Here is a 14,640-nt window from a genome sequence, read left to right on the forward strand (position 1 = left end):
TTAATTCTGCAGGGGACAATGACATGAGAGGCTCCATGCCTTCCCAGAGGACACCCTGCCCCTTCCCTAGGCCTGCTATGCTCTGAATGCCCAAGATAAGGACATTCCCTGGCCTGGTGCCTACTTGGGGGCCACATCCTGGTTGTGTGGCCCCTGGGGCTGTTCCTCGCAGGCTAACTCTGTCAGTGCATGGCTACTCATTCAACATTTAACCTGTAGTTTTCAATTTCCCTGAAGCTTAACTTTGCTTTTCATTTTGAAATCATTTTAGAAACTGCAAAAAAAGTTGCAGGAAGCCTACACAGAACTTCTTCACCAGAAGGCCCATCCAAGGGTTGCCAGTTGTCCCCAAATGTGCTAGGTGACTAAGGATCTGACCAGGACCCCAGCCACAGCCAGCTGTCCTATCTCCCAGTCTCCTCCACTCCCAGCCATTCCTTGACTTTTGTGACTTTGACAGTTTTAAAGATCACAGGCAGTCACTCAGTCACTTCCTATAATACCCCTTCTCCCTGGCTTTCAGAGTGAGCATCTTGTTAGGCTCTTTTTCTGCCACCTTGCCAGAACTGGAAGCCCCTCAGCAGTATTCTTTCTGAGATACTTGAAATTAACTCTGCAAGTCTAAAAGTTCTGTAGTGGTACAGCTGGTTGAAATTTCAAAACCAAAAGAGAATTTTCTCCTGCTATAGCTCATGATCTGAGCCATTTGTGTCTAGTGCTCCTAGAGAGTAAGTGTTCATGTGTAGAGAGAAGCTTAGTTCTGAAGAGCCGTGGAAGGACTGGAGGTGTACCTCCGGCTCTTTAGGAAACAGCAATAGTCAGGAGGGGAAGCAGAAGTGAGTTGCGGCGTCTCTCATCACTCAGTACTCGGGGAGCCTCAGAGCTGTCCCGGGCAGTGCACGCAGCCATGGCGTCTCTTCTCTGCTGGATCTTTGTGCTACATAAGAGAAACAGTTTTCCCCTCAATCACCTGGGTTGATTCTACCAGCAGACTCTACCAAATAAGAACCTAAGCAGGGATGGAGGAGGAGCTGCTTACATCAACAGAGAAAGCCTGGGCTTAACTTGTGTTTCTTTTGAATATGGTAAGAAGTAGAATATTCCAGAAGACCTCACCTATACCAGTGACAGCCCTAAGAGTCCCACTTTCTGGTCTTCAGGAACACTGTGCTATTATGGGCACCCCTCAAGCCTGTCTGCAGGAGAAGAGGCTGGGCAGGACCAGTGACCAGTTCCCTCACAGTTGATGGAGTGGGGCTGGTGACAGACCCCCAGGCTACCCTGAGGGGTTGCCAGGTCCCTTCTGAGGTTTGTTCTGGAAGGTGCCTCATGCCCTATAGAAAGCAGAGCACATGTACCTTAGAGAATAAATACCACCCCATGTTGTATCTCTCAGCACGCTGCAGACAGGTGTTGTTATTCCTGTTTTACAGCTAAGAATTTGAGCCAGACACTCCCCTAAAGCCACAGTGTCCAGCAGGGACTGGAGCCCTGCCCACCCCTCCCAAAGCCCCAGCTATTTGTGCTCACATCATTGCATGACCTCAGGGAACTTGTCAGTGGAGTTTCCTGGGGTTGTGTTGGGGCCACCCATGGAATGTGGCAAAGGCCTGGCAGGTGGCACATGGGGAAAGGCAGGGCAGAGACCTGGGGCTGGGAATGAAGACGGCTGCAGCTCTGTTCTTCCCCTAGATATACCATGAGCATGTCAGGGAATGGCGAGGGCGGGTCCCGGCACTGTCTACTGAGTCTGCAGACACAGGGCACAGCCCTGAGGACGCTGACCTAGCAGTAAAACCTCTGACCTGTTTACAGAAAGGCCATTTGTTCATTTTCAAAGGGACGCTCTGCTGTAATGCACCTTTGGAGGAGCAGAAACAGGTCTCAATGAAGGTACAATAGTTTCAGCTAGAAATGGAGTCAGGCTGACCTTCACCATGTCAGATCTTGAGATTTTCTTGGGATTATCTAGTAGATGATTGAAAACCAGACCAAGTTATGCAACCAAGAGAGAATGGATCTGTACAACATAAAACCAGGGTGGCTTCAGAAGCTTGCTGGGCCAGGGGAACACAAGGGACCACGCAAGTCCATCGGTGGCTGTTGAGGACTGTGAGGGGGACAACATTGGGCCACATATCCAGGTTTTGCTAGTCACCCAGGCAGCACCAAAGAGTGGAACAAGGACTGAAGGACATTTCCCAAGACAATTTGTGGTAGCAAAGCCTTTCCTCCTTTGATCCACTATTTTTTTTTAGTTACATCTTCTTCGCAGTGAAGTTACCTTTAAGTTCTGACCTTTTTTTTTTTTTCTTTCTTTCTTTCTTTTTCTGTGCACCAAGAAGGTTTTAGGACTTGAGTTATCCTCGGTGAATTATGGGATGATTCGTTGAAGGAGCCCATTGAAAGGCCCTGTAATACGTTGATGCTCAGATGTAGGTTAAAAAAAGAAGCTTTTATAGGTATTTCTGGTTCAGTAATGCTTTGCTTAATTAGTAACCTTTGACTGCAAAGTGAACACAACAGCTCTCTCCGCATTTTTAGGGCATACTGTAGAAGGGGAGGATGCAAACTTCTCAGTTGTCATTTGTGCCTCTGTTTGCCTGCGTGCTCCCTGTAAGCCCCAGCCTCACAGCCATTTGCCACGCTCTGATAGTCAGAGCAGCATCCAGTCTTCTCCAAATTCTCCAATTTAAAAAAAAAGAAAAAGAAAAAACTGCGCTGGGCAGATTTTTCAGTAATGAAGATGCTGGTGGTAACACTTCGGGTACAGATAAAACTGTTTCCATTCCAAAAATGGAAAGCAGAGGGAAAAAGCCCACTTAGTGCTTATTTGTGCATAATGGCAGCCATTTTCTTAAAAGGAGCTGTTTTAGAGAGTGTTATGGGCTAATAAAACACAGCGCAAGTCGGCTCAGTGCTGGTCTCTCGGTAACTAAGGAGCAGTGGAGACGAGCGGCCGGGTGCCCTGGTGTCCCCAGGACTGATGCTTACAGATGCTGAGGTTGCCGGGCACGTCTGTGCCAGAGCCCTTTGGAGTGACACATTCCTTGCTGAAGCCTGGTCACACAGTAATGCTGTCTGTCTCCTCACACCGAGGGACCGGATGGCAGGCTGATGGATGGAAGACCTCAGGCAGCTCTTTCATTTTTCTGTTTGTTGATGCGCTTACCTGTGAGGACGTCTTGCAGGCTGTATGGGGCCTTCTGTCTGCCTAACACACCCTTTATCTAATGCCACTCGCAATACATTTCCATTGGTGGTGAATTCTAGGAAAAATGTCTCTGCAGATGATCCTGTCTATGTCTGTCAGAAGCTGACACATATATGTCCCAGGGTGTCCCCTTTTGCCTAAGCCACCAGGGGATCAAAACCAAATGTCCTTCCTGAGGGTTCTCAGGAGGAATTGGAGTCCCCTCTGCTTCCTTGAAGTGATCTTGCTTCTGTCCACTCCTGCTTCCAGCCCCCATGAGCTGAGCTGAGCTGAGCTGGGCCCCAGATCTGGACTGGACTTTAGAACCCCAGAAACAAGGAAAGAGCAGTGTCTACCTTGGTGAAGGAGGAGAGACTCATGGAAGAAAGTAAATGCCCAGGCCTCAAGGCCAGGGGCCCTGCCTCTGAAAGTAAAGGGCTGGAGCCCCAGGGGAGACTTGTTTATGAAGAAAGCAGCAGTGGGGGCCAGGGATGTGGCTCAGTGGTCGAGCACTTGCCTAACATGCACAAGGCCCTGGGTTCCATCCCCAGGACTGAAGGGAAAAAAATATTAAGCTGAAAGTAGAGGTAGGCATGCGTGAAATAGATAGCTGTCCTAAAATGTTGCAGGTTCCATTTCCCTGTGAATGCAGGGACATTCCCCAACTTAGATGGTTCACCTTGTAACTGTTCCCTCGAGGACAGTGTGGGGCCATTCTGTCCAGTGTCCTGTGTTGCCACTGCTTTTGGATATTGGCATTTTGTGCTTTTGCATCCCATCCTGTCTACAAAATGCCCATCTGTGTGTCCACGAGAGATTTAGCACTTTATTATAAAACAGGCTTTGTGTTCATGATTTTACCCAACTACAGGCTAACGTCAGTGCACTGAGAAGGTCGGAGGCGGCTGGGTGACACGGGATGGCTGGTGGGTCAGGTATATTAAACACATTTTACACTTCAGTTCTTTTCAGCTCGGAATGGGCTTATTGGGACTAACCTCATCATAAGTCAGGAACATTTATGTTTGAAGTTGTTTTATTCTCTTAAGGGTCAGTAGAAATGTTAAAAATAGCAAGTTGAGCAACGTCAATGCTTTGAGATGCCTCAGTCTTTAGACTGAGAGGCTCAGATCCCCACATGGGCCTCTGTCCTCTAGCCTCTGTCCTTCTGTCTTAACTGGGCATCTCTGTTGCAGGATGGAACTGATTGGACCTTCTTGGATTTCTGTGGTCATGGGCAAGGCCAGGGGAGGGTCAGGCCAGTGATTAAAGCACACGAGGCACTTTAGGAATGGGCCACCCTCCTGGCACAGGGTTGTGATGGGACAGGAGGGCCCATCAGAGCTGACTGGTCAGCATTGGGTGAGGAATGGGCCCTAGAGAACCAGCCATGCTGAGGCAAAAAAGAAAACATTTCCAAGCCCCAGTTTCTTCATCACAAAATTGGGAGAGTAAGGATACATTTAAAACTTTAGCCTGAGACTAACACATATTAGGCACTTACTAAATGGAAGCTCATAACAATAAAAATAATGAAGATAAGGCAAGCACTTTTAAAGAAGGCTATAGAGAGAAGACTCCATTCCTGAGGAAAGGCCTGGAGAGTTAATGCAGGGCCAAGCCGTAGAAATGCCTGGAAGACCGAGCAGGCCACCAGGGCAGGCTCAGGATTAAGGCCAGTGTCTCAGACCAGGGCCCAGGCAAGGCCAGCTTCACACAGCTTAGAGGAATGTGGGAGGCCTTTGTGGTCAGCGAACCAAGGTGAGTCAGGTTCTCAATGAGTCCAAGGATTTGTAGTCCAGGAAGAGCCCCACAGTCCTGGGGCCAGAAAGCACCTTGAAATATCAAAATATCAGTGGAGAGTCAAGATGGTACTTGCGTTCCACCCATTACGTTCCCACAGCTTGAAGAATGTCAAATCCAACTGCTTCTTGTCTCCTTGTCCTAGAGAAATTAACTTCAAGAATGGCAAGAGGGCTTGCTACCCAGCACACTGGGCTCCCAGGCTTCATCTGGCCCTGGGGGAGGCAGCCCATCTCTGCAGAAGAATTTGCCCATTCCTGTCTCCACCCACAGCAGGCCAGAGGTGGTGATGCAGCTGGACCTGGCTCTCAATTCACCCACTGGGGCCAAGGGATTCTCCCAGGGCTCCATTTTGTCTCAGAGATGTCCTCCTATATTTATTTGTGATGTAGTTACTTCCAATCCTCCCAGAAACAACGGCTTAGTGAGAACAGGCCCTTGCTGTGCAAATCCGGGCTGTAGCCTCCACCCAAAGTCCAGGGCCTGGTACACACGAGGAAGGTGCCAGGAAATGCCTGTTGTGAATGTGGGTAGGTCATTGCACAAATGCCACCTGGGGACAGAAATAGCCCAGCCTACTGAAGGGAGTGACCCGTCCTTTAAAAGCAAGTTCTTTGCTTCTGTCACTGCCAACCTGGTCTCCTGTTACCTCTGGAAGTAGAATGAAACCCTAGTGTCCTTGGTCTCCTGCAGAGTTCCTGGGCTAAATGATTTTGTGTCCTCACTCTGAGATCTGTAGCTGGGGATTTCTAATCACCCATCAGATCTCTTTCTTGCCTTCTTGTGAAGGGATGTTAGGGCTGTTGTAGCCTTTTGATAAGTATCTGTCAGCATTGCAGTTGTAATAAACCCAACTGTAGTTGAATTTCTTTTTCATAATAGGAAGAAAAATACTGGCATTATTTTTGAATAGTCTGTCGCATATGCATGGGATAGCTGTCATCAGCTCTAATGGGTCCTTCAATAATATTGCGGTCATCTGGGCAAATTTGCCAAGACAGGCTCCATCTTTTGTTCTGGTGTGATGTGTCTGCACAAGCATTGAGTGCTGTGGTGACAGGTGACAATGAAATACATACTCAGATATTTCAAAATGTTTATTGTTTGCTAGATTGTCCATAATCACTCCATTACAATGACTCTTCTCTCATATCCTTGACCAGCGTGGGAAATCTGTAGGGGTGAGTGGGTTCAAGTGGCCTTTTTGTTCATTAGTCTATCAGATCCTTTCAGGTCCTGTTAGGGGACTCTTAAAACTATGCAGAAGAAAATGCTGCAGCGTAAGTGACAACTCAAGTAGGACCAAGGGAAGCATTTCACTACAAATGTCATTTCTGAGAAACAGGTCAATTGTATTCATAAATCACAACTGTCAAACCAAATTAAATTTTACGAGAGTCATATTTCCCTGTTCTTTTCGAGAACTTCTCTGTGCTCTGGTCCTTTCATCCTAGGTCTCTTCTTGGATTTTTAGATTTGCCTGTGATTCATTTTTCTGGTCATTAGGTTTTATATTTGTTTCATTCATTCATCCATTCATCGGGCAAACGTTTATTAAGCACCTACTGTTTTATTGTTTTGAGCGTCACACTGTGGAGTCCTATGGTGGGAAAGTCTTGGTTCCCTCAACAGAAACTCACATGTTTTTGGAGAGGACAGGAGGGAGGGTTGAATGTGATCTGATGAGTGGTACCGTGAGATTCGTGAGGATCTTCATGCTGGTGTGTTGCTGGTAGTGTGTGTGGGGGGGGGTCTCTGAGGCACTGAGGGAAGTAGGCAGTCAGGAAAGGCAGGAGGTAGAATTCACGCTGCACCTTGAGGGCGAGCGGTGTTCCAGGGGGAGGAAGGGGTTCCCAGAAGAGAGAATGGGAGGAGGAATGCTTGGAGGGAGGAGATGGCACAGCACCTATTATTTTAAAATGTGGATTTTATTCTTATTCTGGTATGGTGAGGCCACAGGTTCCAAAACAAATGGCATTGAAAAGACATTTTATTCCTCACAGATCTCAAGAGGAGGGCTGCCTCTGTCAGGAGGCAGAGGAGGGGAGCCCAGGGGCTGGTGAGGCTGGAACCAGGCCCAGGATGACCAGTGGAGAGGCAGGCAGCCCCGACTTTGCAGGATTTGACCTATAATTTTTGGTGCAGAAGCAATACACATTCAGGATAAACCATCCTTTGAATTTTGGATGTGGGTCTTCCCCAAGCTATCAATACACAGTGTGACTCCCCCTTGCAGTGCCAGGCAGCGGCAGCATCGCAGCTCCATGAGCTCTGCAACCACGAGGGGAAGACAGGACCGCCACACTGCATAGGGTTGCCAAGCTAGGCTGTCCCTAAGCTCGGTGGATCCTGGGCACTTCACCCTCAGGGTCTTCTGATGGCACTTGGGGATGACTGCTGTCATCCTTACTTTAAGGACAAGAAGGCTGAGCTCTCAGCGTCCCACATCCCATGTGGTAGAGAACAGACATCTTCTGGAACTAGAGAAAGTTAGCACCAAGGCCCACCCCATCACATCCCTCAGGCCCCACGAGAGGTTGAATATAACCGGAGATGGAGCAGACGCCAACACCAGCTGCTCAGCATTCACGACAGATGCCGGGGAAGCCGGCGATGTGCGAGACAAGCATGAACTGAATGGTGGTGGGCTGCAGGGAGAAGGGCTTGGGTCTGTCCCAAGGCCATAGGGCTCAAATTCAATGCCAGGATGCTCTGACTGGAGTACATCATGGGCATCCAAAGCAGGGACTGTCCTGGGGCACAAGGTGACCTCCAGGAGAAGCCATTCGTGAGGAGTGGGCTCCAGGAGAAAGCTGGAACCCTAAGGGAGGCTGAGGGAAGGAATGGAGAGGCCATGTCAGGGGAATGGATACATTCGGACAATGGTAAACGGATTTTCCCAAAACCTAGGGACATAGGGGAGATAAGACAGGCAGTATGGACTCGATATCTGTGTCCCATAAATTCTGTCAAAGCCTTCCCTTGAGGTGAGGATTTCAGGAGAGGGGCTTTGGGGAGGATTAGGTCGTGGGGGGAGCCCTTATGAATGAGATCAGTGCCCTTATCAAAAGGACCCCAGAGAGCTCTCACCCTCTTTCTACCACATAGGATTCAAGGAGAATTTGGCCACATGCAAACTGAGAGGCTTTTTATTGGAACCTGATCAGGCTGACATCCCCATCTCAGACTTCCAGTCTCCAGAACTAGGAGAAAATGAATTCCCATTGTTTGTACACCACTCAACCTGTGTTTTTTGTTGTGGAAGCCTGAACAAGCAAAGTAAGACACAGCAAAAATTAAGCAGGGTGGAACTCGGGCAGCCTGGGCCAGAAGAGTATGTCTGGACCCTGGGAACCACAGAGCAGAGCTTGAGTCAGAGGGATCAACTCTGAGCTGTTTGCATAGGCAGAGACCCTAGGATCCATCTCATTTGTGTAGCTATAATCATGGAAGCCCAGAGGATTCTGAGACCCATCCTTCAGTGTCAAGTGAATGGTGGGAGGTGGCCCTCCAAGATGCACATATGAGAGGCCCCTTGAGACCTGTGGTTTTCAAACTGTCACAAGAGATGCTGATTCACCAGAGCCTCTAGCACCATGGGGACCTGGGAGGCCAACAGTCAGGTGGCCCTTACCCATTGGTTTGTCATAAGGCAGCAAAGACAACATCACACTCTCTTTTTAATTTACTGAGCTGGATCATCAACACAGGCCAGCATGAAGCTGAGAGCTTCAAAACCCAGGTCCTGCACTCATGTGGAGTAAGCCCAGGAGAGCCCTTCAGAGGGCTTCCTTGCAGAGGGACTTTGGAGGCCACTGGGAAGAGGCCATCACCACAAGAGAAAGAAGAAGGGCAAAGACGGATGTCATTTTAGGGTGTAAGGGGCAGCAAAGAAGTAATCAGGAGAAACCACTGGGAAGTTGGAGGGAGGAAGGAACATGAACCAGGCAGCCATTTCCTTCTTCTGAAGTTAGAAATATGAAATAATAAAAACAAAAAGCAAAAACAAACAAAAACCTAGAAAAATAGCAAATGGGAGGCAAGGGAAGGGGAATCAGTTTGGGGCCTGTTTGGAACCATGCACCAGCTAGGGTCAGTCGAGGGCTTAGGAGATCCCCTCAAAAGCTCATCAGTGTGCTGCTCTCTGGATCTGTCTGGGGAACTGGCCTATGGATCTCACAGGCATCAAGTCCCTCCCTGGTTGAACTGTGTCCTTGCCAGAAGCATGTGTGCAGAAACCCCTATCTGTCCATCTGCCCTGTGCCCTCCAGCATGCCTCCTTTGGGGAAGTTTCATTTGACTTGTGCGCAAGGGAACTCCACTCAGAACAAGAGAGTACTGGGTATCTGTGCAAGTTGCTAGACATGCAAGTTTTCCTGCTGACAGCAGAGTTTTAACCAAGCAGGATGCACTGGGTTGGCAGGTTTCCATGGAAGGAGCTTGGGAGTCTTCCCCTCTCCTTAGCTCTGAATGAAGAGAGAGCTGCTTTCTCTCCCCTTCCATCCTCCTCCCATCTGCTGCAGTCCTGTGTGCTTCCTTTCCATCTGCAGGATCATCTATTGGAGAGATTAATGAGTGTCCTCTGAGTAGCCACTGAACCCTGGCACCTGGCAGGTGCATTCGAGGTCTTTCCTAGGCCACAAGGTCTCCCTGAGACTTCCTGAGGCCCAGCTGAGCTTAGCAGCTTTCCTGGTGCAATGCTTGAGTTCTGATAGAAAAAGTCTCTTAGCAGGAGTTGACAGGTCGGAACCCCTGGTTATTAAATGAATGCACATGTCCAGAGGGGCCCAGCCTCCTGGTTGGTTGGTGCCAAACACAGGCTAGACATGGGAGCAGGCAAGCCATCAGTCCTCCTGGTGCAACATGGCAGGGCTTGGACTCCTGTGGCTTTAGGGGATACCACGTGCTCCTCCTTAATGGCTCCAAAGGACTGGCCCCCTACTGGGCAGCATTTGAAATGTGTGGCATTTCTGCTTTTGTAATAAGTATTATAAAGTGCTGTTTCTTAGCTTTAAAAGAAGAAGGGGGAGAAACCTTTCAAAATCCCAGCTTCCCCATGGGAGCTTCAATTTGTTTTATCTTTAAAGAGCTCTGTCTCACTCTGTGTCCAGCACATTGTCAGTGAGTGGCCAGTTACTTCTGGAATTCTCTGTTACTATAGTCTTGAAGTCTAACTATTAAGCCAGAGGAGGCCAGCAAGGATTGAAGAATCCTGGTCTCTTCAGATAAAGATGTAAACCTTTTATTATGGAAATATAAGTTGTATCCCCCAGAGGTCTACAAGTAAAGGGATATTTTGGGTAATAATTTGCTTTTGGAGCTCCATGGTGGACAACCCATTTTCAATACTGATAAAGAAACAGGGCTGAGCACAGAGTTGAGGTGGGGCGTGGGGGAGATGCTGGGGACACGGTGAGGAGTAAGACCCCGCACCTGCATGAGCAGCAAGGGACTGCACCAACCTGACCAGAAGATGGGGAAGTGACCCAGGGCTTGTTTACCTCATGCCCTTTGGGTGGTGCTCTTGAGCAGGGATTGGCACTTTCTCTATGAAGGGCCAGGTAGTAAATCTTTTCAGCTTCCTGTCCAGATGGACTCTATTGTAACTATGCAGCTGCTGTGGAGTCATGAAAGCAGCCATCAACAACACACACACCAGTGAGCATGGCTATGTTCCAATAAAACTTTATCAGCGAAAGCAGAGAGTGGGCTGACTCTGGCCCATGGTCCAAAGTTTCCTGACTTAGTGGAACCTTGTTTGATAAACTGCCCACAAGTCCTCTGCCTTATGGAATACAACTGTGTTTGACTCACTAGCCCAGGCTCTGTGATGCTAGAAGACAACTTGTAAAGATTAAAAGTGGCTAAGCCAGAGGTTACAGTTGTATTGCTCTGTAGCCAGTTTTATTTCTAACTTGCGTGTCTTATTTGGGCCTTCTTTCTTCCACTGACTCTACATACAATCACCCTTGTATTCTCCTCCAAACCTGTTTTACAATCCTGCCTGTTCCCTCATTGATGAGCAAGGTAACTCCCCCCACACAACCTGTACTTGCAGGGGTTGTGTTTTTCCAGTCACTGCTTTCACAAGAGCAGCACCATCAGAGGTAGGTAGGATGGATGGCAGGCAGTGTGGCAGGCAGAATGCAGAGCCAGGTGGCACCACCTGGGCTTGCCAATAGCCTGGCCTCCATCCAAATTGACTTAGGAAAAGGGAGGCTGAGCGAGATGGAAGGGCAGAGACATTTGACCTTGGATCAAGCCTCAGCCATTCCATGTTGTCCCACTCCATCTGGTCCTCACCCTGAAATTGTAGCTCATGCTCAGCAAAACTCTACAGTTGATTCCCTCCCTAGCCAGCAGTTCAGAAACTATGGGATAATGGCAATAAGGTCTCAGACTGGAAGACCCCTTTCCTCTCCTCCAGGACTCTCATGCTGGCGAAGACTGAGGATCATTTCCTAGCCTCCCACTGTGCTAACTCATCTTTGTAGAGGAGTGGCAGCCCCCTGCTGGAAGAGCAGCCACCGTTTTGGGTAGCATCTCAAGTCTTGACAGTTCTCTTCCATTCCTCTTGTTCCTGTGAGTGGAAAGGCTTAGAATGTCAGGGCTGCTGCTCTGACCAGCACTGACCCTGCGGTAACCCACATGGCCAAGAGAACATGTGATCACTTAGTTCCTAAATAGGCTAGGAAATGTCCCCAGGGTCAGATCCCTGGGTGAATGGATCAAGAGCCAGTGATACTGACAGGCTGAATCAAGCATGGTGATAGCGAGGCAGGAGCAGGAGGGCAGGGAGTGCTTGCCAGAGCCTTGACACCCAGGACCCCAACCTTCTTTGCAGGGAGAGGTTGAAAGGGAGGGACTGGAGGGGTGGAGAAATAGAGTTGCCATGCAAATAGCCAGACACACCTGGGGACTCAGAGGATGGATTGAACTTGCCATGAGCCTGCTTCCCCCCATGCAAGTACAGAGAAGCCAGGAAATAAAGAGCCCAGAGCACCCCTTCACCCACCCAGCCCTGCTATAGAGCCTGGGTGGTCCACCCTGTGGTCTACCTTGGAGACCACAGTGCAGAGACTGGCCCTGGTGGTGCACAGGCCCTGCCCCTCCTCCTGCAGTGGTGCAGCCTGCACCCTCTCTTCTCATCACTCTTCCCATTTCAGTTTCCTTCCTGCTTCCCAGAATCCGAGACTACCCATTTCACCTCTGACCTCTAGCTCTTTCCCCACCGAGTGTTTTTGGACAGAATCCCACATTTCATTTTAATGTTTCTTTTTTAATTGAGGTGAAATTCACATAACATAAAATTACCCATCTTAAAGAGTACAATTTCCTAGTTAGTAGATCTGCAGTGTTGTGCACCCCCCTCCTCTATCTAGTTCAAAACCTTTGCATCACCCCAGATGAAGGCCCTGCCCCCACCAGTGGTCACGCCCCCCCTTTCTCTCCTGGGCCCTGGCAGCCACCACTCTGCCTTCCATCTCTGTAAGGTGGTGGGTTCTGGGTAGTTCATAAAGTAGAATCTTACAGGGTGTCAAATTGGGGGTCTGGCCTCTTTGCCTCAGCAGAATATTTTTGAGGGCAGTCTGCATGATGGCCTGCATCAGTGTGCTGTCCCCCTGCGTGGCCCCAGTGTTCCCTTGTGTGGACAGGATGGACCAGCACTGTTCACCCATGGTTTCCACCTTTGGCTGTGGTGAACGCTGTGCAGTGAACATGTATGTGCAGGAGTTTGCCACTTCTGCAAGTGTGCTAGACGTGGAAATGCTGGGTCCCATGGTCCTCTGTGTTCAGTGCTTTGAGGAGCCGCCAACTACTTTCATGTTTGTAATCGAGAGCGTTTAGAGCTCTGTGATTTGCTTTTCATCTTCTTCAGGAAACACACTGCCAGTGCTCTGTTTCCCATCCCCTCCTCGTCCTTTGTGTCCATTTCTGCACTAGACCAAGGTCGTTTTAAATCCTCAGGCCATTCTTCGCAAGCTGGCCACCTGCCAGCTTGCTTTCCTCTGCAAACTTAATGAGCACCACTCCTCTCCTGTCGTTTAAGTCACTTATGAAGTGTTAAATGCCAGGGTGCTGGCTGATCCCAGCTGGGCAGTTTGTTTGGCCTCATGCCCCCTCTATGCTCACAGCCTGCCCTCTGTATGAGTCCCCTGGGTCCCCAGGACCACACAGTCGTACAAGGCCTGGCCTGCAGCAGGGATGAAGAAATCTGCACAAAGGAATCACAGTGTCTCCCCTGTGCTCTCTGGCTCTCAGGCCCCTGAAGCATCGGCAAGGTGCAAGGAAGTATGTGTTAGATCTGGTGGGCAGAAGGAAAGGCCACATCCTACAGAAAGGAGACAAGAGTAAGAGCGTGGCAGGGTCAGGCTAGGGCAGGTCACAGGAAATGACAGTGCCACCTGAGTGAGCCAATGGGATGTGGGGCTCATTTAGGGATGAAAACCAGCAAGACAGACCACAGAGTGGGAACCAGGGCTCCACAGAGGTGCATGATGGGGCAACTTGGAGGCGCCCCGTGGGCCTCATTGGCATTCCTGGGAAAGGACATCTGTGTACAGGGGTTGGCTCTTCCTATCAGCTCTGTTCTGAGGCCATTGTTTTGAATCTTGAAGGGGAGGCACTCCAGGTCTGCTCTCAGGGCAGAAGCTCCATCCTGCTCTGTGGAGGATGTTCCTTACTCCAGGGCCAGCACTGGAGTCTTTGTGGTATATGTCTGGGGTGGAAAGGGTCAAGTGGATGAGGAGAGAGACTAAACCCCCTGGGTCAGCCTACAGAGGAAACCGCTCTGGACCTTGAGACCACCTGTGCCCGTGGCTCTGTCACTGCCCACTGTAGCATCCTGCCTGGGACTTTCTCTCAGGGCCTTTGAGGCCTCACCTGTCAAATGGGAGGAAGGATAAGATGTGTCTTCTCCATCACCAGTGGTCTCTAAGCCTCAGAGGTTCCACCTCAGGCCACACCTTCCTGAGGCCAATCTTGACTGTGAGCTTTGTACTAAGACCCACCCAGACTGGAGTGGGAATGCCAAGAACTTATACCTCCAGGGCACAAGATGGTGTGTGCAGGACCAGCTTATCCCAGGGACAGAGGACATGGTGCTCTGCCTAGTCCCCGACACACACACAGCAGGTGCACACAGCATCCGGGCAGCCTCAGTCCCTGTGGCTTGTCCAGCTGATCTCAGGATCCCTTTCCACAGGTTGGAGCCATCGGTGATGAGGAGGAGTGGGTGAGCCTCTATGAGGAGGAGAATGAGCCCGATGCCCAGACACTGGAAATCCCAAACCTCACGCCCTACACCCACTACAGGTGAGGACAGCAGGTGACAGCTGATAACCTCCTGCTGGAGGACACATCATCATCTCAAGCCAGTGGCTTCTGTCACCAACAAAAACCCAGTGATATATGTAAATCAAAAGTTTCCAAGTAGCAATAAACTGTAAATCAAAACCCTGAGAAGCAGGAAAGACACAAGGGGAATAACTCTGGTGTTAGAGTGGCCGTGTCTGTCCACCAGTGCTGGCCAGACAATGCTCTACAAAAGGATTCACTGATTCAGTGTGACAGCCGGGGGCCATGGGCCACAAAGATGTGACAACTTTCTTCACAGAGCTCTAAGGCCCCTTGGGACTGTTCAC

At 49.7% G+C, this 14,640-nt stretch overlaps 1 protein-coding gene across 1 annotated transcript in view; it reads left to right on the forward strand.

The window, feature by feature from the left end:
* The window catches only part of Sdk1 (sidekick cell adhesion molecule 1), an 886,283-nt gene that overhangs the window by 747,532 nt on the left and 124,111 nt on the right, over window positions 1-14,640 (forward strand). Inside the window, exon 23 of the mRNA XM_027956222.2 lies at window positions 14,202-14,311. Coding sequence (XP_027812023.2) covers window positions 14,202-14,311 — 110 coding nt within the window. The remainder of the gene's footprint in view (window positions 1-14,201; window positions 14,312-14,640) is intronic.

The sequence above is a fragment of the Marmota flaviventris genome, chromosome 19, assembly GCF_047511675.1.
Source record: "Marmota flaviventris isolate mMarFla1 chromosome 19, mMarFla1.hap1, whole genome shotgun sequence".
In the NCBI taxonomy this organism is placed as follows: domain Eukaryota; kingdom Metazoa; phylum Chordata; class Mammalia; order Rodentia; family Sciuridae; genus Marmota; species Marmota flaviventris.